The sequence below is a fragment of the Carassius gibelio genome, chromosome A12 (genome assembly GCF_023724105.1).
Source record: "Carassius gibelio isolate Cgi1373 ecotype wild population from Czech Republic chromosome A12, carGib1.2-hapl.c, whole genome shotgun sequence".
NCBI lineage: Eukaryota > Metazoa > Chordata > Actinopteri > Cypriniformes > Cyprinidae > Carassius > Carassius gibelio.
The window spans coordinates 18613071-18638777 of NC_068382.1; the positions used below are offsets into that span (position 1 = coordinate 18613071).

The following is a 25707-nucleotide window of genomic DNA, read 5'->3' on the forward strand; positions in this document are numbered from 1 at the left end:
CCTGCTCACTCGCTGTGTGAGCCAGGGGTGCGTTCAGATTGCATAGTTTATTAAATTAATGCATAGTAACGCACCGCATTTAACGTTCAGTAACGTTAACGGCGTTGTAACGACGGGAAAAGTAATTACGTCGTTACCTAACGCCGTTCTTTTAAAACGAACATTTTTATTTAAAACATTGTCTTACCTGCAAGCGACGCGTGAGCATCATCCCGCTGTCTCTTTTTTTTTCTTTTTTTCCGCCCCCGACTCTTGGTGGCATAATCGAACAGACCACTGGGAGGTGGGGAAGTGGGGGGCACCAGAGAGGGAGACTGGCACAGAGATTCACCTGTCTCGACTAATTTGGTCTAGCCTAGGCCTATATTACTTTTGTATATTAACATGCTTTTAGAAATATTTTATTTGTTATTTATACTAGTAGCCTATTGTGATGATTTTTTCACGACCCAGATTTTTTGGTTCCCCCCCAAGCACTTGGTGCTCTACGCGCGGTGCGTGATGTGCGTGTGCACTGAAAACTGATGTTTGAAATTATTTAAAAAATGAAAAGGTAAATTAAATGTAAAATTAAAACCGCCAGTAGGTGGCAGCGAGATATTGCGATTGAACCGAATCACGAGTTGATTAATTCAGAAACGAAACACTATCATGTTGCTCAGAGATGCAAAACTTTGCTGTATTTGGGATTTTTGTTTTTAGTAATAGAGCAAAAACAGAGAATATGTGGCCTAAAACGTAAGTATCTTGATATTAACGTATTGAACTGTTGTATAAAACCAGTATCACATTCGTAATTATGTTGACTTTTGGAAACAAACGTAACTCGATTTTTGTGCAAATCCGATTTAAATCTGATCCGATTTAAATCCGATTATATGTAGAACGGCAACAAACTATATGAAATTACTAAATGAAATTTTTGCAATGTTTACAGGTTTGAAATCCTATTCAAATCGCACTCCTGGAAATCCGTTTCGATCTGACCACTCTGATAATATTTGTAGCTTTTCCACGTTCTCACACCACATAAAAAGAAAACATGTCAGAAAATGTCCTGGCAGAAACAAGTGATGCATCCTAAATAGTAAGGCTGCACGATATTGGGAAAAAATAACATTGCTATATTTAATTTTTTGCAATATATTTTGCGATATGAAATATAATCAAATTTTTTCTTACAAACAAAAATGGGGTGAGCACTCTTACATTCTCATTTTAAATGATTTAAACATCGAGAGCATTGTGTCAATTGATTAATATGCGCGAGGGAGAGAGAGCAAGACAGCGCTAGTGTTGTTTGAAGACGGTGAGAGTGCGGCCGGGGTCTCTCTCTCTCTCTCTCTCTCTCTCTCTCTCTTCTTCCATGTTTTAATTTTAATAGCAAATCCCCTTGATTTACCAAAAATAAAATGTTTAAATTTCATAAATTAAAAGACAAATTAAATTTGTGTGAAACTTGTTTACTCTTTTTCATAATTATATAACTTGTAGAAAAACTTTAAACACAATTGTAAATAAGTATAAAGAATGGCATTGGTTTTATTTTTAGTGCTAAAAAGTTATTTTTTTTTACTTAGCATATTTTTGTTTTTTTGCTTTGGTTCCGAAATTAATACCGAGAACTGTGGATTTTCACTGGTATCGGTACTGAATACTGAAATTTTGGTACCGTGACAACACTAGCTGTAATCCACATTGAAAACATTAAGATATATAGCTTTAGTTTGGTACATTATAGTTTGACATTTAAAGGTAGTGAAGCCACTAAAGTTTGCTTTAAAAATTTAGATAATACAGGATGATTTTCAGACAGTGGCTTCATGAACTTTTTAAGTTGTTCAACTTAAAAAGCCAGTCCAGGGCTATGTTTCACTTGTCTCCTTTCTGCTGGCTTTGACATCCAGCCAGACTTTCTCAGAAAACGCCTCCTCTTCTCCTTTCTCTTCAGTGTTCTGGTCACCTATTGGTGTAGATCACATCAGGCAATGCAGGCAAGGCTTCCAGAGTTCAATGAACTCTTGTTTAGCAGCTGCAGTGTGGCTCGCTGTATACCTCTGTCTTTCTCTTTCTCCCCAGGCTCATTCAGCATGTTCTTTGCGTCTTGCTTGGGGTTGTTATTCATTGTGGAAGGGATTATCCCATCTTTTCCTCCCTCGCTCCTATCAACTTGGTTTGCTCCAGTCATTCATTCAAAGACCCACTCTTCTGCTGACCCATTTTTACCCTGATGAGAGGATGTGATTGAGTCATCTTAATTAAATTACTGTCAGCCCAGAACTATAGGCAAAAGTGATTAAAGTATATTATGATTGGAATATTAAACAATTAATTATTAAAAACTTAATGAGTTTTGGTAACCAAAGTTTATATATATATAAGCCCTATTCGGGCAGGACTAGTTTTACAGGGGTCGTTAGAGAAATATGTGTTTCACAGACGAACTTAGTGATTTTAATCCCGTCCGAATCTGCTACGTCTGTGTTTTTCTCACACATCCTCTGTGATAATACCAGAGCAAATTACCTACTGTTTTTCAGCAAACTCAGTGATCCTCTTAGAAAACTAATTCCATCCGAATACGAATGTCTGTGATTGCCAGCGATATTTTATTTCACAACACGTTTCCTTGTGTGTTTTGGCCAACATGAATTACCGTAGATGCTCTTACCGTGTGCATGTTTGATATATTTGCTTAGCGGCAAAGAAATAATAATAAAAATAATAAAATCAAGAGCCAGATCACGTAAACTGTTAATACTGTCTATTGTAATATCAGCATCAGATAAGATTATTCATGTTAATTTATGCACTCAGTTACATAATGTTTTTATTACAGATGTACCTTTATGAAAATTAAACATGTTTTTTTCTTTTCTTTCTTTTTTTAAAGGAAAACAAGTTAAACTAAAGAAACCACACATTAGCATGGTTTTGCTATACTAGCCATTTAGTATTTATTGTGTAATAATACTAATGGTAATCAATCCGAATGACTGTATGCAATGCACGCATACAGAGCATGTGATCTCTGTGACGCCCAGATGCACAAAACAGACCCTCCCACCTCTGTAACAAACACAGAGATGTTATTCCCGTCCGAATTGGTACATGAAAATCGCAGACGTCAAGTGGTAAGAATCTAAACTCAAACATAGTTTAGAAAACTAGTCCCGTCCGAATAGGGCTATAGTCAGTATAATATCAGTTGCTGTTACTTTAAGCAACTTTTGATAAGTGATTCAAACAATAAAAATAATTAATGATTTATATTAACTTAATAATTGTTAATTTATGATACACCTTGTTAGTAGCTTGTACCTGTGATTGGTAATCGGTTAGTACACTGTAAGAAAAATATCTAGAAAAATGGAAAAGGTAAGCTACTATTAAATAAAATGCGTAATTTAAAATGCGGGTAAAAACCTGTGAATTATTTTCTTGGAGTGTAGCAAACTGACTACTAATAAACTGCTTAAAACTATAATTGTTTAGCAGTGTAGTTTTACTAGTTTACTAGCTAATGTTGTATATAAAAATAGTTATTTATAATTTACGGGCTGAGAGCTGTGGGAAAGATGCGACTGATGAGCGACACCTGCTCTACTCACCGGTCTCGTGTCCCACGGAGGTGATCGGAAGGATATAAAAGAGGAGCGACGACATTGAGGGACGAGAGAGGACCAGGCCTGGGCTTTATTTTGTGTTTTGGTTTTTATTTGTGTGCGGCAGTCGTCCGCGAGGGGCTGTCGCGCTGTTTTGTGTTTATTTTGGTAATAAAGTTTTGATTTGAATGTCCACCGGTTCCCACCTCCTTTTTCCCAAGATGATGGAGTTTTTAAATCGTTACAACGAGCAAATCTAAATTAACATATAAAAATATTTTCTAGATTACACGCTGTCAAGCACTCATAATTTAATAAATGTAAATGTTCGCGCCTCCTTCTTCCCGTGATTGGGAAGTTTTTAATGTGTTACACTGGTGCCGAAGCCCGGGAGGAAGGAGGAACGCGCTGCCGAAGATCCGTCGCTGCTGGGGTGAATCTGTGGTGCAATCGAGCAGTGTGAAGGTGTCTTCCTGGGGTGGTGGGCTGGAGCATCCTCGGCGGCAGACTCCTTCGGGAAGGAGGCGGGAACCGGCAGACAATCCAGCAAAGTTTTAATAACCAAATAAACACAAAACAGCGTGATAGCGCCTTGCGGACGACTGCTGCACACAAACAAAAAACAAACACAAAATAAAATCCAGGCCTGGTCCTCTTTTGTCTTTCACTGTCGTCTCTCCTCTTTTGTATCCTTCCAATCTCCTCCGTAGGACTCAAGACCGGTGAGTGGAGCAGGTGTCGCTCATTTCCCAATCACTGCACCAGCATTAAAATAATGATCAGCCACAATTTATACTGTTAGTGTGTGCTTCCTTTATTTATATAAAACGCCATTTCCTTCTTTCAATTCTAAATTCATATCTTATAATTCAACCTTTTTTTCTGATAATTCTGATGTTTTCACCAATAATCAGTAAAAAAAAAAAAAAAACTAATTCTTAATCCCTTTCTCTACCCATGACGCACAAAAGATAGTAGAAAAACATCAAGAAAACAGCCTCAGTGCATTCTACCAATGGACTAAACGGTCCCACTGGGGCTTCTGTAATGCCCTTGTGAGTTGCTGATGGGGTGTTTTGAAGAAGTGCAGCCACAGAGGAAATAAGAAGAACCCATGATAATAGAGACAACAGTAAAATCTGTTTGACCACAGAGAAAATTAAAGTCAGAGCCTTTAAACTCATGTCTCATTCAACTTATGCCACAACCAAATGATGCATTGAACATGTGCAGATCTCTCATGTGGTTTTCAAAGGGTACATTCTGCACCCTTAATAATTGGCACAAGCTTTTGTCCACAGCTCGTCTTCCAAAAATGTATCGCTTTGCAGGAGCACAGGCACCGTTTAGTTTTGCTGTCACTGCCACCCTTCCAGTTTACCTCTAAAAGGGACAGCTGCAATATATTGTATGCTTCATGTCGTAGCCCTTTAACATGACACTGGAGAGTAGACGCTGTCATCCATGGGTCAGCAAATCACAGATTAAAAAAGATTATGTAGCTGCAGGTCACCCAGGATATAGTTCAGCTGATGGTGTCTTGTGTGCTTTGAGCTGTTGTCAAGCTTGTAGACTGAGTGAGGAACTAAACTGCAATCAAGCTTTGCTTGTTTGGTTGCCGATCTTTCAGAAATTTTCGTCAGAATGATCAGCTCACATGAAACCACCGCAGCAGGTTTGGCGAACCTTATCTGTTTGCTGTGATTGGGTGGAACACATCATCTGACATTCCTGTTATTCAGTGCCGTGTTGAAGAAAAAAGGCACAGCGGTTTCACATTCTGGCATTCTGTGGAATATTTTGCCTGCTGCAGGAATTTATTGTGAAAAGCAGTAATCAGAGCTTGTCCGTGTTTTGACCTACAGCACAGAGGGGGGCAATGGACTGCCTCTTATTCTCTGTTTTTCCTTCCCTCCCACAGTTTCATTGTTGATGCTTGGTTTGAAGAGAGGTGATGGATGTCCGCATGGTTCTGGGGGGTCCAGATAACATTCTCCTGGCCAATAATCCTGACGCAGGAAGTGGTTGTTTGAAGCATCCCTGTGAGGACCAGGTAAGCATGGAAAAAACTTGGGCCATACTAAGGAAAGCATAACTGTTATTGCATATTCATAGGCTTAGAGATTTGAGCAAACCCCTAACCTTAACTATTAAGGTTGTGCTTGTCCTTTGCTGTTGGTGCTACAGACTTGATAGCTTGAATAATGAGGCTCGTAATAATAGCTCTTTTCTTTATTTTTCTTTATTTATTTACTTTCTTCCCTCAACAACTGTCATTTTTATTTAATTCCCACATACTTGAAAAACCTGGATAAATGAGGCAATTAAAAACTAATTATAATAATTTCCGTAATTCTGAAATTGTTATTATAATTCTGAAATTATTAAGTAAATATTTAATTAATTTTTCAGTGTATTACCACTCGGTTGAATAAAATAAAGTTCGAAAACAAGCAGCTTTGTCATTACAACAGAAGGACCAGAAATGTCAGTTAAAAAAAAAAAGAAAGACGCTGTTTTACAGCTTTTATTTATATAGATTATTATTTATGTTTAACATTTCAAGTTGTTTAAATTAACAAAGAACAATAGTATATTTAAAAATAGCATTAACCTAGATTAATACAGTCTGTTAAAAATTTGCTAATTGTTAGTTCATGATACCTAATACATAACTAATGTCAACAAATGGAACATTTTTGGAAGGCTAGGTTATTACAAGTTATCTTGTTGCAGTGATCTTCTGGAGAATAAACTTTGTATTTCTCATGTAGGACAGAAGCTCCAGCCCATCTGTCCTTCGTTCTGTGACCACCACAGGAAAGGAAGGTCTGCTGAACAGGAAGAGACCATTTGTTGGAAGATGCTGTCACTCATGCACACCCCTGAGTCAGGTTAGTTTGTCGAAGTTTTTAGAATATTAAAACTAAGAAACATCTGTATTTTGACTGTTACTACAATTATGTGTTTTCCAGGAGAGGCTGTTCAACCCCAGCATCCCTTCACTGGGGCTTCGTAATGTGATTTACATCAATGAAACACACACAAGGTAAACATCATCCTCTGTTGACCATGGACCTCATGGGTCTGAATAGATGACCACTTCTCTCATTATTTAGCGTGAGAATTTTCACTGTGCATTGCTTGGTTATGCAACTTGCTATAAAGTATAATTCATTAATATAATTTAGTTTGTGATGCACCATTAATTAATACCATTGTTGGTCAAATGTAGTTTCCCTGATGTGTGTTTACATTCAAGTGTCAAATGGAAGGTTGTAGTTTTCTGTGAGGAGTGGAAAGTCGTGGAAATTATTAACACTGCTTGTCGGGGGATATTATTGTACCTTGATCTCATGACAAGGACCAAAGATGGTCTGAGCTGGTACAGCCAATCAGGGGAGGAAGTGGACAGTGCGTAATTCAGTAGAAAAAAATGTATATTTCCTTTCAGCACATATTGATATTAAACAATTGATTCTACCAAATGGGTGAAACAATTACACAAAAAAGCTCCAAAGAGAACTCCTGAAAAATAATCATTGAGTCTTGAATCTGTAGGATGCATGAAAAAATCATTCAGATGATTTCTGAACAGGTGGTTAAGTGAAAAAAAAAAAAAAAACCCTTGCAAAGTTAATTTATTTACAAATGATACTGATCCAGTTCTCGAGTTCAAGTCACTGACAGTTTGATTTTTCAGAATTTCATGATTCATGATAGGGGATAGGGATAGGGCTGTTTTGGACACATTAGGTATTTCACCTTAAATGGCTTTAAAATGCAAAAAATAAACTTTCATGATATGCAACAGTGTTACGTGAGCATGACCATAATAGACGGGAATCACGCGATAATCAAGATCAAACAAATGTTACATTTTGGCAGAGTATGCGATGCACAAGCTGTAAAGGCTCTTCTGGAAATGGAGGCCGAGAGGAACAGCTTATTTAACAAATACACAAAAAACACTTGAAAAACATAGTAATTTTCAGTATGGAACAATAAATGATACAGTATGTTTTGTATTTGGAGCTGGAACGTTACAGATACATTCTAGGGACACCTGAGAGTTATGTTACATCTTGTAAAAGGGGGCATAATAGGATCCCTTTAAGAAACATTTCAGTGAATTCTTTAAGTCAGTAATTCTCATTATACTTTCCATGCTCAACTAGCTTTTATTTTGTATAATACAGACACAGAGGTTGGCTTGCACGGAGGCTGAGTTATGTGCTGTTTGTCTTGGAGAGAGATGTCCGGAAGGACATGTTTGCTCGTAATGTGGTGGAGAACGTGCTCAACAGCAGCAGGTACCTGGTGTTTAGCAAAGCAAGGAACAAGTGCAATGTAAAGCTCTGTTTCTAAGCAGCAGGAATACATCATAGCATCCAGATTGACTGTGAGTGTTATTGCTGTAGGCTGGAAAGTGCTATCGTGGAGGTAGCATCCGAGGGTGTTAGCACAGATGCAGAGTCTGGAGTGGATTCCAAAGCTGTCAGTAAAGTTAGACGGAAGACCAGAGGATTCCTGCAGGAAATGGTTGCCAACATCTCACCTGCCTTCATCAGGTACAGTTTTCACATCATGCTCCATGAGCAAAGCTAAAAAAAATTTTAAGAAAAAAACTACAACCAATGAATCTAAATGCAAATGTACTTAAATGCATGCACACATGTAACCAATGAATCTAAATGCAAATGTACTTGTTCTTTTTAATGTTTTTAAAAGAAGTCTCATATGCCCACCAAGGCTTTATTTATTTTTATTAAAAAAAGAGGCAAAACAGTAATATTGTGTAATATTATTAAAAGTTAAAATTGTTTTATATTTTGTTTTAAAATGTAATTTATTTATGTCATGGCAATGATGTTTATTTTTCAGGATTTTTCCTGAAATTTATTTAAAATCAAAATCTTGTGAAACAATGTAAAAATCTTTACTGTCACTTTTGACCACTTTAATGTATTTTACTGAATCTAAGCATTCATTTAAAATACTAAATAAATGTAAAATTACTCCATGTTTTATATTATATTTTAAATAGTAAATAAATATCATTTTGGATTTGTAATTTATTCATTGATTAGAAATAAATCCTAGATCATCTTCTCCCTTTTTTGTATGTCTCTTTCAGAATAACAGGATGGGTGTTGTTGAAATTGTTTAATGGATTCTTCTGGAGTATTCAGATCCATAAAGGTCAGCTGGAGATGGTGAAGAAAGCAGCATCTGAGGTCAGACATTTGCATGGCCTTCTTTTTTGCCCAGCATGGCCGTTTCTTCTTATCTGCACTGCCACACATTACTTAACTGCTCCCAAAACATCATCTGATCAGTCCATTTATTACAAGAAGATATACAGATAAACAGATCATTAACAAACAATATCTGTCCCCCACCTTTTTATGAATATTTAATGTAATGTAATGGGTGGAGAATTAGAATAGCTTTATATAGATATCTTAAAGTATAACAAACATTTTTACTGTGTGTCTTCTAGAACAATGTTCCCCTGGTCTTCCTTCCTGTTCACAAGTCCCACATAGACTACCTGCTCATCACCTTCATCCTGTTTTGTCACAACATCAAAGCCCCTCACATCGCAGCTGGCAACAACCTTGACATCCCTATCTTAAGGTACACAGGTGTCATGATGTCAACAATAGACAGTCAAACTGATATGTTCATTTATGATACATGTATGCATGCATTGTACTCCCTCAGCACACTGATACGGAAACTAGGAGGATTTTTTATCCGTCGTAAACTGGATGAGACTTCAGACGGAAAGAAGGATGTGTTATACAGATCACTGTTACATGCAGTAAGTCCACAGAGATATCAGATCTACTTATGTGTATAGTGGTACGTCATCGGTTTCAAAGTAGATTTACAGAAAATTACACCTTAATGTGTTAAATATCTCAGTGAAAACGTGGCAAGGAAACTACCGAAGATTTTAGCCAGTGAAGGGGGAATAACCTTCAGTGGAACCAAGCTCAGCATGGGGAAACCATTCTCCTCTGCCATCCTCCTCCACTTAATATGCACATTCATTACTGTTCAAATTTTTTGGGTCTGTATGGTCATTATTTTTCTTTCAGGTCAGCAATACTTTTTTAGCAAGGATGCATAAAATTTCAAAAGTGTAGGGGGAAAAAAAAACTTTCTAACCCAAAACTTTTGAACAGTAACATTCAAAGGGCTACTGATTTAATCAATATTTCATATACAGCATTTAGTAGTTATTTACTGAATATAAACCTCTGGTTCTTGCTCTCTATTTCAGTCCTAATTATTTGGAGTCTCAGTTTGGTTACTTTGAAAAAAAAAGTTGTTTGCATGTGGCAATGTGTGTGGTAATTTATTATCTTATGAGCTACAGGAAACAGGAGCAGCTGTCCCAGTGGGCAATTGTTGTCAAATAGACATCAAATTGACGTCAAACATCAAACATGACGTCAAAGGATTGGTCAAAAATGTGAATCAAATCGATGTCAAAACTTGACATTAAATTGGCGTCAAGTTTTGACAAATCATTTGATTTGCTTTTTTTTTGTTTTGTTTTTTTAAACACATTAATGTCCTATTCTAGACCACAAGAATAATGACAAAACAGTATTAAATGCAAGACATGTTTTATTAAATCCACTGGTTTATATCATAATTTTGTAAATTTTCCATAAATGAACATGTCGTTGTAATACTGTATATACTTGGTATTACAAGTTTATTTACATTTATTCATTTAGCTGACGCTTTTGTCCAAAGCGACTTACAATTGCTGTATATGTCAGAGGTCGCACGCATCTGGAGCAACTAGGGGTTAAGTGTCTTGCTCAGGGACACATGGATGTCTCACAGTGGATTCAAACCCAGGTCTCTCACACCAAAGGCATGTGTCTTATCCACTGTGCCAACACTTACTTAATGTGGGGCTACAGAAAAAATGCTGCATAATTTTTTTTTATTTGTAATTAAGCAAATCAGTATATTTTTGGTAAAATATAATATATTCAACTCTTTCATTATCAGTAATTTATGCCTACATGTTTATTTTATAAATAGTTTTTATGTTGTTGTTGTTTATATGTTTTTAACCACAGAAGTTACAGAAGTCCACTTTCACAGAGAAATCAAACAACGTCATTCAAAACATGCGGAATGGATGCATTTTGAAGAAAAAAAAAATTCTTTGAAGACTATGTTTGACATCAATTGCCCGCTGGGTTGATATCAATGTGATGTCAATATGACATCAACTGAACGCCTATAACACGACGTTGATTTAACGTTAACTCAATGTCAAACATGTTTGCCCATATACTTACATAATCAATTTCAGTATGGGATGAACCTAATATTTTCACGAATTAACCACTGGAAGGACTTGATGTATAATCCGACTTTGAAATTATGTTTTGCGGCATCTTGATCAAATCTGGTCTAATATTTGACGTCAAATTGACATCAAGGTGCCCGCTGGGGTTTTTAGTTTAGTTAAAATGACATGGTGATTGTCATTGCAGCGACTGTTGAGAGGCTTGTGGTTAGAGGTGGCTGTCATAGAAAGCTGATGGATTACTCCTGCATTATTTATGCTGTTTCCTGTTGAGCACCCCATTGCCACAATGGGCTGCTTTAATTAGTGGGAGTTTGCAAAGGAAGAGTCATGGATCTTAAGGATTGTAATATTCGTTGTGTTTTTTTTTTTTCTGTTTTCCTCTCATTTTCAGTACACAGAAGAATTGTTGCGGCAGCAGCAGTTTCTGGAGGTGTATTTAGAGGGCACGCGCTCTCGCAGTGGGAAGCCATCTCCGGCACGTGCGGGCATGCTCTCAATTGTGGTTGACACACTCTGTGCCAACAGCATCCCTGATGTTCTGATCGTGCCTGTAGGCATCTCATATGACCGCATCATAGAAGGAAACTACAACAGCGAGCAGCTGGTATGTCTAACTCTGGTGATATTCAGCAAAAAGCCGATATGAAGTTCACTTATAATGGTACTCAAAGTTTTAATATAATAATTAATTGACTGTTCTCCTCCCTTCAGGGCAAGCCTAAAAAGAATGAGAGTCTGTGGGGAATTGCCTGTGGCGTTTTCAGGATGCTCCGGAAGAATTATGGCTGTGTGCGTGTGGATTTCACGCAGCCCTTCTCACTAAAGGTCAGTGCAGCTCATCTGATCTCAGTTTGGCTGACTGCATAGCAGATCTCTCCCCTAATGTTTGGATCTTTCTTCTCCATTTCTTAAGGAGTACCTGGATACACAGCGCAGTCACCATCTCCAGGCCCCGCTCACGCTGGAGCAGATCCTTCTCCCCACCATTATCGCTGCACAGTACGGCCTTTAGGCTCCCAGCAACCAACATAATCATATGGACTGCTGTTTATTGGTTTATTGGATTATGTTCAGTTTTTTGTTTTTTTTTGCAGGCCGGATCAGGCTGTTTTTAATGGAGAAGATGAGGATCATCTGAATTCTAGAGACCTGTCAGATGAGCCCTGGAGGAGGCAGGTCATCGCTAACCTGGCCAAGCACGTTCTCTTCAGTAAGGGCATTTAAAAGCCATGATACTTTAATAGTTTCTTAGGCAGTGGCCGATTTTTCAAGCAATGAGGGTTGGGTAAATTTGCTGTTTATGTGGGGTCAGCAGTTGTAAAATGACTAATGTCAATGCTGCTCATTTATCATTTGCCTGAAAAACTTGCTTTTATATCATGGCCTACAGAATCACTGACATAAAAAAAAATCTGAATACATGGGCTCATTGTTCAGATCAAAAAGATACAGAAAGTGTATTTCTAACACCATAATTGCTAAGGAAAACCAAAGCCAACAAAACAACTAGTGAGTGAATTTGACAAAGCCTTACAAAAACATGTCTGGATTTCATATTTCACAAAAAAAGATCATAAAAATCATATTTTACTACTTTTTAAGATTGTTACAGGGTTCATACAGTCATAATAAACTTTGAAATTGAATTTTAAAACTGCAATTTCCAGGCCTGGAGAAGTCAAGGAAATGTATTTCACAGATCTCTCTGCTATATTTTTTTTAATCAGGTCCTGAATATTGGAGAGGTATCACGCATAAATCTAGTTTTACTCATTTCCCAGGTTTCGCATTTGAAATGCGCAAATTCTACATAACATTTATTAAAAATAGCATGTAGATTAGATGAGTAAATAAGTATTTGAAAACAGCATGAGTGATTCAGCTCTTTCACTTTCTGAAAATGGCTACACATCAGCGCTTCTCGCTTACACTACAGGAGAACTGCTGCTCGCTGCGATACGAGACTCTTATTGTTTCAGGACAGTTGACAGAATTGTCACTGTGTTGCATCATCACAAAACTGTATCATTTGCAATTGTGTCATATTGTATCATTAAGTCTTTTTAAAGCACTCGGTAAATGCGCATTCCAGAGACTCCTGTTTTCTGTGTACACATAGTCATATTCAAAACATGCGCATGTAAATCCAGCTTGAAAACATCTCCAAGTACCAAATTGAGTTATTTTTCCACTGCTTATTGCGCTTAAGTTGCCAGATACACACAAAATTATGTCAAAATGTCCATCCTGTCGAGTATCCTCATAAACAGAGTTTAGTTCATTTCTGTATATTTCTGTACCTGAATATTACTTGTTAGACCTAAACAGTTTCCTAAATGAAATTCATTTTCAAGTTTATTTGATAAAATTGGTTAAATAAATTATAATATTCAGTGATGTTATATGCTCTCGGTAGAGTAACCTAGCTTGTACTTACTATTAAAACAAATATAAAGCAAATAGGTAGCATTAATTGTCATTCATGTTAGTTAACAAATGCTAAGATAAATTTGAACCGATTTTTCTTTACTTGTAAAATAATGGAACATTAGGTCATAAATATTGTCTCAAAGGTTATGGAAAAGTCATGGAAATTTATTGGCAAAATGGCCATATTGTTAGTGGCAATATTTTTATGAAAATCAATATAAATTTTCCCCAGAATTCTAATTATTTACTTTTAACCCCTTTGAGTGCAAACATCGCTGACGGCCCCAGTTTATTATTGTTTCACTTTCACAGCACATTAAACATCACTGTCTTACTTCATCTGGACAAACTGTGCATCAATGGAAAGTTTAAAGACTCAAGCTTCGATATTTGACCAATATTTTGATAAAACATTGTTGCAGTGACAGATATTTAGTGATTTATGTCAGGAGTGCAAAATAATAAATCCGTATTATGCCACATTTTGAATAGAAATTAACAACTCCCTCATATTCAGTCACGTCAAGAGCGGTTTATTTGTGTTCACATAGACTCACTGAACAGCGTCAATAAGGATTTACAGACCAAAGATGCATATCTGCGGAGATATATGGATATATTTACTGATGTTTACTTCATATTTCTTCAGACAGAATCGTCATTTCTATTCATTTTCCACGGATTTACGCGATCAGATGATAAACAGCCTCTCCCAGCGATCTGTGTGTGCGTGCAGTAGTCACAGCTCGTGCGGTGTGTGACTCAGACTCTGATTGGGTCTTTCAAACGTCAATCTGAGAGTGTAATATCTGGACACCGCCCCATCGTGTCACATGCTTCCTGCACACTTCCTGGTAGTTATCTGGCCAAAACAACACTGAAACACCTCTGTACACACAAAATATCCGAATAATAAACCCGCGATTACGATAGTAAAGCTTGGTATGAGAATTTCTTGAGATCTGGGGCGTTTTTATAAAAAAAATCGAAAATGTACATCGGAAATGCTAACTTGTGCAGCGATGAAAAAGGCTACAAATAACATATTTTTACAACAGTAAACGACCAAATTCCACCCCTGATCGCTAAAGGAAGTTATTATAAACACTCGATCGGGGTTTAAAGTGAGTTTTGAGTAAAAGTGTATTAATAATTTCATAAATTGTCAGATGTAGCTTGATGCTAACGTTAGCACCAATGCTTCTAATAGCAGGTGCTTTTCTTCTTCATTATGCATTTTTGTCTCAATAATTCACGTAAGGTCGTAAGAAAATGTTTTGTTGTATTTTTATAGTAAGACTTTTGATAAATAAGGGCTAAATGCAAAGAGAGACTGAAGTGAGATCGCTGCTTTGTTGCTTTGTAAAGCCTGAAAAACCACAATCAAGGCTAATAAAGGTGGAATAAAAACAAAAGAATAATGATAAAAGAATAATGCGGATAATGTGTCATACTTGGCGGAGGTGTGAAAAAACCGTTTGGTGAGAACAATACAATCATGATTCGGGCAGTTTTCAACAGTGAAACATACACAAAGAGCACAGGAGAGTTTACATGTGAGATCTTACAGAGATGACAAGGGCCATAAATCAATCTGATGAGCCTTCTCTAAAAACACACGACATGGCCTTAGAAAATATTTCATAAAATTCACAGTTTTACAGATTCGATTATGAAATTTTTTATGAAGTCTTGGAAGACTTGTGGCCTTAGCTACACTGTGTTTTCAAACTCATTTCCTACATCAACATTTTTTTAAATACATTTAAAACATATGTTTTTAATATTTTTATTTTTGTTTTTATGTTTGAGCTTATATATCTCTATTATCATAACAGTCTGAGTGATTCTGATTCCTGAACAGTAAACTTTAAAGTGTCAGCTTTGTGAATAAAGGTTGGTTATGTATCTAGTGAGAAAGAATCATGAGCAGAAACCTTTTTATTTTGGGTATGTAATTTCGGTCTCCATGCCAAAAAAGGGGGGTTACTAGTAAGGGGTTAAGTAGTGGTTGACCGATATGTCTCCAAGGCTGATATATCGGCTGATATTTGGCATTTTTCAAATATCGGCATCGGCTGATAAGTTTTTCTACTTGGCCGATGTGTTCGAGGCAGGACTTTTATTTTGACGGCGCTGAGAACGGCACACAGTGCTCATATTCTCCCTCTCGTTAAGGGAAATACAGCACAAAAATTACTTTTTGTTATTTTTGGCTTATACCGGCTATTGGCCACCCTGCGTTCCAAGATATTGGCATTGGCTGTCAAAAAAACTATATCGGTCGACCACTAATTTTGAGGTTTTGTAATTCTCATTGTTCTTAATGATTCCTTTGTATTCTCATTACTGTAATGCAGTAGTGACATTCAATATGTCTGGACACATTATTTTCTTATTATTAAAATGCTGTAAAATGTATAAATAGTTTAAAGTTATAATTTTTTCCCCATTGCCATTAAAATACTGTGCTAAAATATAATACAATTTTTATTAAATTATTTATTTCAGTATTGGTAATGATGTTTTCTTTAATTGCCTTTATGCTAAATATATTAAGAAAATGTGTATATTATTTTGATGTTGGACTGAAATATGCTCCGGACATGTTGTATCTACAGCTGATCTACTTTCTACAGTTAATGTATGTTACTGCTGCTGCTGGTCACAGTCCTTGGTCACAATGGTGATGTGGTACTTTTAGCCAGTCTCTTCCCTCTGTGTTTGAATGCCCTGTTGGTGCTGCTTTTTTGAGGACAGAAGGTCAGATGATCGGCACTCTGAGGTGGAATTTCAGCTTGCTTGTGAATGTTTAATAGCTTGTAATAATAAGCGGTTTTCTGCTCCAAAGTCACTCTGTTTTTCTTCATACACCATATTTCAGATACTCTCGGATGTTTGTTTTTTTTTTAGCTCACAGACAATGTCATGGAGTTTGTAGATCATGCAGTTATGAATTTAAATAGTGTCCTTTCATTTGCCTTCATCAGAGAATTTAAGGGTGAAGTGTGCACTCAGTTTAAATCACGTAAATGAGGACCGTTTTGCAAGAGAAAAAGTCAACCCCCAAATTACTTTTTATATTTGTCTCTACAAATTAAGATTGTATTTTGACATCAAAAATGACACACTTCACCCTTGAGCATTAGAATTTTTGGCATATCTTTCAGTTTGGCTCAGTTAAACCACTTTCACTCTTATCAACTATTATTCAGTCAGTCTGATTACTGCCTTCTGTGTTTCACATAGCTGCCAGCAAGTCATCAGCAATCATGTCCACTCACATCGTGGCCTGTCTCCTCCTGTACCGGCACAGACAGGTAAGCACTGTCCTCACTTCCTTTGCAGCATACACCACATCAGCCCTTATTTCTTCAGTCAGTTTTATTGGTTTTTGATTGGACAGGGTGTACTGCTGTCTAAACTGGTGGAGGATTTCTTCAATATGAAGGAAGAGATCTTATCACGGGACTTTGACCTGGGTTTTTCTGGGAATTCGGAGGATGTGGTCATGCATGCGCTTAGCCTTCTGGGAAACTGTGTGAACGTCACCAGCACCAACAGAAACACAGAGTTCATCATCGCTCCTAGGAACACTGTACCTGCCCTCTTTGAGCTCAATTTCTACAGCAATGGCCTTTTCCACGTCTTCATTGCAGATGCTATTATAGGTAAAAGATCTGAGATGCCACCAGTCATAACTCTACAAAGACTGATGATACAAATAATCAGTGCAGGGTAGATTATTTACAAATTGTAGTCCGTTACTGATTACGAATTATTTGTCGAAATTGTATTTAGTGATGTAATCTATTAGATTAAACATTTGTGATTACTTTTAAAAATAGAATACATTTATGAATGTATTTATTCCATATTTAGCAACATGAAGAAACATTAACAAAAAATTTTTGGGTGAACTGCGAGGGTTTATGAGTGGATGAAAAGCTAATAATTAATACATAATAAAATAACCTGTATAAAACACTTGAAAAATTGGTTCATGTGATCATCAACCAGCATAAAAAATCTATTTTTGGAATCTAAATACATTATACAGATTGCATATAAAAACAGATGTAGCACTCAGTTTGTTTGTGTATTTTTGAACTATTTAAGAATTACAGACTGAATGTGTACTGTAACTCTATGTATATGTATGTGTGCTAGCTTGCAGCACACTGGCCCTGCTGAGAGAGCAATCTGCAACTTCAGCGAGTGAACAGAATTCTTCATCTACGCTGCTCAGCCAAGAGAGACTGATCCGCAGAGCTGCAGGCCTCTCCCACTTTCTGTCCAATGAGGTGGCAGTAGCGATGGTATGCCCTCAGTCACATCACTCACTCAAGCAGCATCACCATCTGGTGGTTGACTCTAATCTCAAGCAAAACTTTTGATATGCTGAATCAAAACCTTTGACATTTAACTTTTAAAAATGACAATTTAAGTGAAAATCAGTACAAGTTAGGGCTTTCAGTGATAACGCATGCAATTAATTCCAAAATCCTTAACGCGTTAAAATAATTTAACACAATTAATGCATAAGGAAATCATATCATTTCAAGCCACAAAACTCGGGAAGGTTTTAAATCGAATGATCGAGTAAGTGAATGCGTTCAAACAATCAATCCAAACAGCGCAAAAAAAAAAAAAAAACCGTATTCCATCAATAGAGACTCACATTGTGTTTTCATTGATTTATTCATTCCAGTCATATTCCGTGATTCATTCTGAGGAGTGCGAGAGCTCTTGTAGCACTGTATGAAGTACTGTCTGAACCGCAAACTATGTTTTCTCGGCTTGATAAAGCAAACCAGTTTCTTCCTTGGATAGTTTTGATGGATGATGATTCCAATCAAGGAAAAGACGATTGCAGTGACATACAGGTGTCGTACAGTTAAGCATGCTTAATATATTGATGCTCAAACAAACCGTGTATGAGTGCTCTAGATGCACAGATCATACATTGTATTTATGCACATTATGGACATTCATGATGTTTCCACACACATTCAGGATAATGTTTGGATTTGTCAGGTGTATGTTCTGTTCTGAATGGATCCGTGTACTGTAGTATGTTTAAGCAATCAGCTCAAGGTGATTTGTTTAGGGTTTTTTTGCATCTCCATCTGGTTCTGTTCGGTATTGCAACTTGACTTGTCTACTGTACTTCAGTCTACTGCATATATGACTTGGTTGTTTGATGTCCTTTTGGGGTCTCCAAATGCCCTTTCTTGAATAGACATCATAAATCTATATTTATCTTTAAATAAGCTTGCATAAAATACAGTTTGGTTACAATCACTTTTTATCTTTTGACGCAGTAGTACAAATAAAATTAAGACTAAAAGAGATCATACTGTGTTGCTTTTTGCATAACTATATTTTAATGGAGTTGAGAATAAGGATTGTTTTGCAGACAAAGCCATAGTGTTGTTTTTTATATTGAATCTTCATATTTGACTGTACAGGGATTATCCCTACACTTATTTTAGAACAAGCTTATTTCGAACGCTTTGATCTCTTAAAGCAAAACAGAGATTTATGTTATGCACTACTAGATGTAAAGATGAGATACTGTTTCAATTTAACAAAGAAATACCCAGGTAAATCATTCAAGTGTAATAATGTTGTCTTTTCTCTCTATAGCCTTGTCAGACTTTGTACCAGGTCTTCCATGATGCTGTCATCAGGTTAATCGAATATGGTGTGCTCATTGTAGCTGAGGTAAGCTCTCATTTGTCCTGTTATTTACGTTATTTTTTTTTTTGTTTAAAGCTGCAATACTTGATGCAGTATTTTAAAAAGTGCCATCAAAGATCAAGTAATATTTGAATGATGCTGTGAGATTTGAATTTGTATTGAAAGTCATTTGCTGGAAAGTCCGTTGAAGTCGAATGACCTGATTGGGTTTTAGGTGGATTTCTGAAAATTCTATGATTTCATTATTTCAGTTTCCATTTCATTATTGTTTTTCTGAATCTGAGTAAAAGTGTAGATTCAGGCTACCTTTTCATCTATTGGTAAATACACTACACATCAAATAATATCTGTGCATAATATTAATAATAGTTTAAGGTCACTCATTAAGTAACAATAATCAATAGTAATTATTCTATAAAAATATTTGACCGGAAAATTCATCTCTTGTGTTCTTCTATTCAGGAGGACCAGGAGGAGCTGAGTCCTTCTGAGGAGCCTTGGCCCAAGAAGTTTCCAGAGGCTCTTGCTTGGCGAAGTGATGAAGAAGATGAAGACAGTGACTTTGGAGATGAACAAAGAGACCGTTACCTGAAGGTATTTATCTGTCTATAGTAACAAATGTTCTGTTTAGCTAATAATGAAACCATTTTTCACACTGAATATATAAAAGCATGACGATTTCTGAAAGTGGTCTATATACGGGTTATTTAAAATAAAAAAATGCCTTGTAGAATGATGATCCAGCAGCCCATTTAAAAACTGATGCAGAGATGTCAGAAGCCCCACATTAAACAGCTTGAAATAACTACTGGCATTACATTTTGTTAAATCCTAACATGCTTATTTCATTTTATTCATTTTATTTTAGGTGAGCCCATCAGCTGAGCCCCAGGAATTTTATACTTTTCTTCAGAGGATTCTCACTCCAGTGCTGGAGGCCTACAGTGGTGCAGCTATCTTTGTACACAGCCTGATATCGCCCATGTCAGAGAGAGAGTACACGCACAAGCTTTTCAAGTATCTGCTAACTCGCACAGAGAGAGGAGTGGCTGCATATGGTGAGCATATGTCCCCCACCTTGAAGACAACCCAAAACTCCATTGATCATTCTTTCCCTGCTGTGTCATCTTTACTTTTTTAATGAATGTTATTATTAAGCATTTTGCCAACACTCATTCTTGCCCGGCATTCATGGTCTGATCATATGTGTGAATGTTTAAGCACTTTAAGTTATAATCATGTATGAACGGTGTTCTATAAATGAATGTATTTATATTGATGACATTGTTGTTGTTGCTTTGTTTTTTTTTAGGAGAAAGTGCCACACACTACCTCGTAAAAAATACAGTGAAAACATTTAAAGAGCTGGGGGTGAGAAAGCCATCCTGTGGCATTTGCTTGCTTAAAGGTCTAACCTATTGATGCATTATTATTAACCTATAAGTGGCTTATTCAAACCTTGTAACTTCCTCATGTTCAAATGTGTCAATGCACGTTTCTTATCTTCCACTTCTTGCATCATCAATGCAGTAATCAAAGCATCATCGATGATGCATAATAAGCATATTTGTGTGATTCACAGGTGCTTAATGAGAGGCGAGAGGGTGGTGTGTCCCGTCTGGAGCTGAGCAGCACTTTCTTACCTCAGGCCAACAGAAACAAACTCCTGCAGTACATTCTGGGTTTTAGTCTGCTGTGACACATTAGGACCATCGACACAACTGCGTGGCTTTCCACATCACTTAAGGGCTTTTTATTGGCTAATCATAGGTGCTACTCTAAGGAAAACTTTACCTGGAAGTGCCTTCACTAAATGCCTCATACTAGACTTAAGTTAGTCTTCCTTCACTGAAAATTCCCTCCACAATGCACAAGTAGTTTTCCGCTCTTTCGTTTACTAAATGTTTCCATTTACACAATACTATGCCAGTGAAACCCCTTGGTTTTCAGCTAAATTGGGTGTGTTTATAGCTCTGAATGTTTCTTTTTAACTTTCACTATCACCATATTATATGTCAGAGCATGTGAAGAAATCGCCATTACCTTACAGAGAACAGAAAGACAAAGCATCTTTCGATAACACAAGAATACATCATAATGCACTTAAAAGTGCAGCAAGCGTCCAAGTAGTTTATGAAAGTAGCATTTTTTAGCAGGCCTAGAGGATCATGAGCGGGAAACTTTACTGGAAACTGAGCTTGAGTGCTTCTGTTTGGCTGACCATTACAAGATATGTCTGAAATATTTGGAGGAGGTTCTCTTGGAGCCAAAGCACTTTGATTTCCTCCTCAGTTGCTGGTATATTTTATTTTGGAGTTAAGCGCTGAGTCTTCTATGCTCAGTGTGTGTGCATGTGTGCAATATGTCTGTAGTATGTGAATTAAACCCTATTTATGCCAGAAATTTGTCTCAAGGCACAATATAACCAGAATGCAGAATGCCTTCATAACCACTAGAATATTGTTTGTTATTGAATATATCGAGAGCCTGTGAGCAAGCAAAAGTTGAAGATACCCTGTAATGTCCCAAAACTGCAGTTCACATTACCTCATCTTCATTCCGTTTTTATTATCTGCTCTTTAGAAAGCCTTTTCTGCTGATGTATCATTTCCAACTTCATTTGTCATGTGTTTTGTATTATCCCAACTTGTTTTGACAAGTCGTTGAAGAAAACTCATTTGTGCGTCAGCCTCTAGACGTTGCTATGCCATTGACGTGTTTTTACTTTGCAAGAGTGTAGTTGGCAGGCGTGCACAGTTTGCGTAGGCTACTGAGAGATTAAAAAGATACATGCTTCTCCCAGGATCTTGGAAAAATCTGAAAGGATACACTTATTTTGAGGCTGTGAGCTCCTGGGCTTGGGAAATTGTGGAATTCTTTGCTTATCAAATCAGTTACGATCTGATCTGTGTGGTTATGAAATCCTTATCCAATAATCTTGAACTACAGGAAAAGTGAGGGAAATTCATTGGTCAAAAAGAGTCGTAGCCCTGGTAGAATATATGAGCTTACTTATGTCACGACTTACCCAAGAAGCTAAAATTTTTAAATTGTATATTAGATTTGAAGTGACGCTGAAAGCGTTTTAGAGACTGAATCAATGCTGTGAAGGTTTGTTCAGATACATAAGGCATATTGTAACAGTTTGCACAAAAATAGGTGTGTCAATATGGCTCACAGATATACAACTTTAAATTGCAATTAAACGTCTGTTTAGAATGGAATTTATTATTCATCTTTACACAGCTGAATTAAGGCTGCTTAAAATGCTGTGTAAAGATGTAATGCAAAACGAAAGCCAGATTAAATTCTAACTGCTCAGTCCATAGTATAAAAGGGTACAGTTGTAATTTTTGTGAATAGGTCATCTGAGTATTCTATGCGTGCTGTGCATAGAACATTCATATCATGTAATGAAGCAATAGTATGCTATTCTGAATATAGTCAACGTTTTCGAGTTGAGGGAGGAAAAATAATAGTGCAAGTGTGTGATTCCTAACTCAGATCTACATTGTGTGAATGTGTTTGAGCACTGAAGATTGTATATTTGAAAATCACTTGAATATAAACAGCAATATGCATTTCTCTCTCCCAGCAGACAGCAATAAGGTTTTTTTTTTTTTTTGCCTGTACATTAATGCAGTCATACGATGTGAAGTGTGATAAGCAATCGATCAATAGATCCCTTTTGTGCTATGAACAATATAGATTTTAGGTATGGTTTTAAATGAGTCGCAAAACAAAGATTAAGAAAGTCATTTTATTCATTTTAATTATGTATGTTTTCCTCAACAACTTTTAATTAGACATGTATACAGTTTAGTTGGGATTCCACAGTTTTCTTATGGGATTTGGGAGTTTAATAAATCATATTCTGTGCACTTTTTAGAAAACTGTCAATGTACAAACAAAAAGGCTTTATGTTATGTGTTTGTGTGTGTGTGTACACATACACACCTATACATTTATCATTTTTTTTTCTGTTGTCTGAGTGATGTCATTTAGTGCAAGGTTTCCCAAACTGTGTTATGCAAGATGATGAAAAGCTAATAATTAATGAAAATATCAAATAAAACAATTAATAAATAGAAACCAAAATCTTATTGTTGTCTATTCTTAGTCTAAAATCCTGAGACATCTGAAAAGCTTTCATGTCTTGTTTAAAAATTAATCTGTAGGAAAGTAAAGCAAACGAACAGTGTTTCACTGATGCGATCTGGAGCTCTTTGCATGGGCCCAAACCAAAAAAAAGTCAAAACATGTCAAAATATCAAGGGAAATTTCATTACTTAGCTCATGACACCTTTAAATTGAAAAATTTGGGGAACCCTATTTGATTACATAATACTGAAGAAGTGAGGTCACTTTCTTTTTTACTGTGAAGAATTTTTCACTGTTGCGACTTAAAAGTCCCTAGAAATCCTCTCAAACCAACAATGCTTATAAGACCAGCAAATATTGGAAAGCCATTTGTGCTTGTTTAAGACTATTTTATTCCAGCAGAGAATACAAACATTCAAGTTTAAAATTAAGGAAATTATATAGATACAGACACAAACTGCCCACAGCAACGGCGACAATTTATTGAGGGTGCTGAAGAAGAGGACCTCAAAGAGAGCACATCCACAGTGAAGAACCAAAGTGTTATTCTGCCCAATAACAGCATTACTGCTGGGGTGAGTAAAATGTTTATACTTGACAATATCACAATGATATCTGACATGGAGTACCACTTTAAAAGTTAAAGCCTCTTTTGAGTTTGTAAGAAAGTAATATTTTTGTAAGTACTGTATGATTGATGCTGGATGTTATAAAATATTTTATATATTTTGTCAGATTTCTAAAATGTATTTAGAGTTTAAGTTACAGCACTGCTGGTAAATTTATTTTCTGTGTTGCTTTTCTTACTATTTAATGTCTGTATTACAGCTTAAAGATGTATTCAACCAGCTGTCTGATCTACTGCATCTCTGAGTTTCGATGAACTTTGCAAATAACAAGAATGAAGGAAGTGACAGCTCTGTTTGTCTAAATCAATCAAGGTAGCCTTTTCATTCCAATTCATTCAGACAATTAACCCCTGTTTTAGAGCAAAAAATTGTCCTTGTAACTCCCAAAGTCCTGGAGAAAGAATTCATCAAGCTCAATACAACAAAGGTAAAATTAAGCTAAAATAAAGCTAAAACCCTATAACAGTAATCACTATATATGTATGTATGTGTGTCTATTGATAAAGCACAACTCTCTCACATCTTCAGCACTCATACATTCTATTCCCAGAAGTTTATATATATATATATATATATATATATATATATATATATATATATATATATATATATATATTAAATATATGACTTGTAGAAGCTTAATGAGTTTATTGTGCTTTGGCAACAGTAGGTATCCGAGTATGGATAACAACCAAGGGTGGGATTACCATATTTTGGGGCCCTAAGAAAACTTATCAGGCCTCACACATTTTAACCAATAAGTTGCACTTCACTTCTGCATGTTGCATCTTGCTGTGTTAGATGAAACATTCACTCTTTTCATAGCTTTTGCCTGCTTTAAGACACTTGCTTTTTTTTTTCTGGGGCCTGTACCTGGCTAGCCAGCAGGTTTCAGATTAGTTTGTGCCAATCCTGGGTATTAGGTACCATGAAAGTGGCTTGGCTTTTAGCGACATTCATAGTAACTTAAGCTCCATGGCTAATCTGCTCTGGGCCAGGTGATGTTCTGGTGATGTGACTGGCTGTTCGCCGCTGATGTCACAAATTCTCATGCACACGCTCCACAAACTCAGGATCAAAGCCAGAGAAACTGATGATCTGCATCATGGTACCAACAAAGCCGGACTGGAGTGGTTTGGATTTTGGCAACTCAAAACAGATCCTATAACCCTGAGTTTGTTTCGAACACCATCATGGTACAGACCCCTGCTCTTTTCTCAGAAAAAATAAATAAATAAATAAATAAATAAAACACTCCATAAAACAAAAGATAAATATGAAGGCCCTTATTTCAGGGACCTAGCGAAAAGTCCATTGTTTTTGAATTTCTATAGCTTTAGCTATATTTACATAAAACAATGATTTGGGATTCCTCTTGTACCACTGTCCTCTTTGTGCAAAGAAATAAGCTTCCTGATACAGTACAGACCGAAAGTTTGGACACACTTTCTCATTCAAAGAGTTTTCTTTATTTTCATTACTATGAAAATTGTAGAGTCACACTGAAGGCATCAAGGGCTATTTGACCAAGAAGGAGAGTGATGGGGTGCTGCGCCAGATGACCTGGCCTCCACAGTCACCGGACCTGAACCCAATCCAGATGGTTTAGGGGTGAGCTGGACCGCACACAGAAGGCAAAAGGTTCAACAAGTGCTAAGCATCTCTCGGGGAACTCCTTCAAGACTGTTGGGAGACCATTTCAGGTGACTACCTCTTGAAGCTCATCAAGAGAATGCCAAGAGTGTGCAAAGCAGTAATCACAGCAAAAGGTGCAGGCTACTTTGAAGAACCAGAATATTACATATTTTCAGTTGTTTCACACTTTTTTTGTTATGTATATAATTCCATATATAATTCCACATGTGTTAATTCATAGTTTTGATGCCTTCAG

At 36.5% G+C, this 25707-nt stretch overlaps 1 protein-coding gene across 2 annotated transcripts in view; it reads left to right on the forward strand.

Moving 5' to 3' along the window:
• Nucleotides 1–23189, forward strand: part of LOC128025379 (glycerol-3-phosphate acyltransferase 1, mitochondrial) — a 27983-nt gene extending 4794 nt beyond the window's left edge. For both annotated transcript variants that reach the window (XM_052611698.1, XM_052611697.1), the window contains 20 exons: nt 5527–5658; nt 6380–6499; nt 6581–6654; nt 7805–7918; nt 8027–8176; nt 8743–8842; nt 9109–9245; nt 9333–9432; nt 11345–11557; nt 11665–11778; nt 11867–11952; nt 12048–12163; nt 16633–16703; nt 16790–17054; nt 17554–17702; nt 19033–19110; nt 19549–19680; nt 19955–20144; nt 20399–20457; nt 20669–23189. In XM_052611698.1, coding sequence (XP_052467658.1) covers nt 5560–5658; nt 6380–6499; nt 6581–6654; nt 7805–7918; nt 8027–8176; nt 8743–8842; nt 9109–9245; nt 9333–9432; nt 11345–11557; nt 11665–11778; nt 11867–11952; nt 12048–12163; nt 16633–16703; nt 16790–17054; nt 17554–17702; nt 19033–19110; nt 19549–19680; nt 19955–20144; nt 20399–20457; nt 20669–20785 — 2484 coding nt within the window. In that variant the 5' untranslated portion in view covers nt 5527–5559 and the 3' untranslated portion in view covers nt 20786–23189. The remainder of the gene's footprint in view (nt 1–5526; nt 5659–6379; nt 6500–6580; nt 6655–7804; nt 7919–8026; nt 8177–8742; nt 8843–9108; nt 9246–9332; nt 9433–11344; nt 11558–11664; nt 11779–11866; nt 11953–12047; nt 12164–16632; nt 16704–16789; nt 17055–17553; nt 17703–19032; nt 19111–19548; nt 19681–19954; nt 20145–20398; nt 20458–20668) is intronic.
• Nucleotides 23190–25707: the final 2518 nt, after the last annotated feature.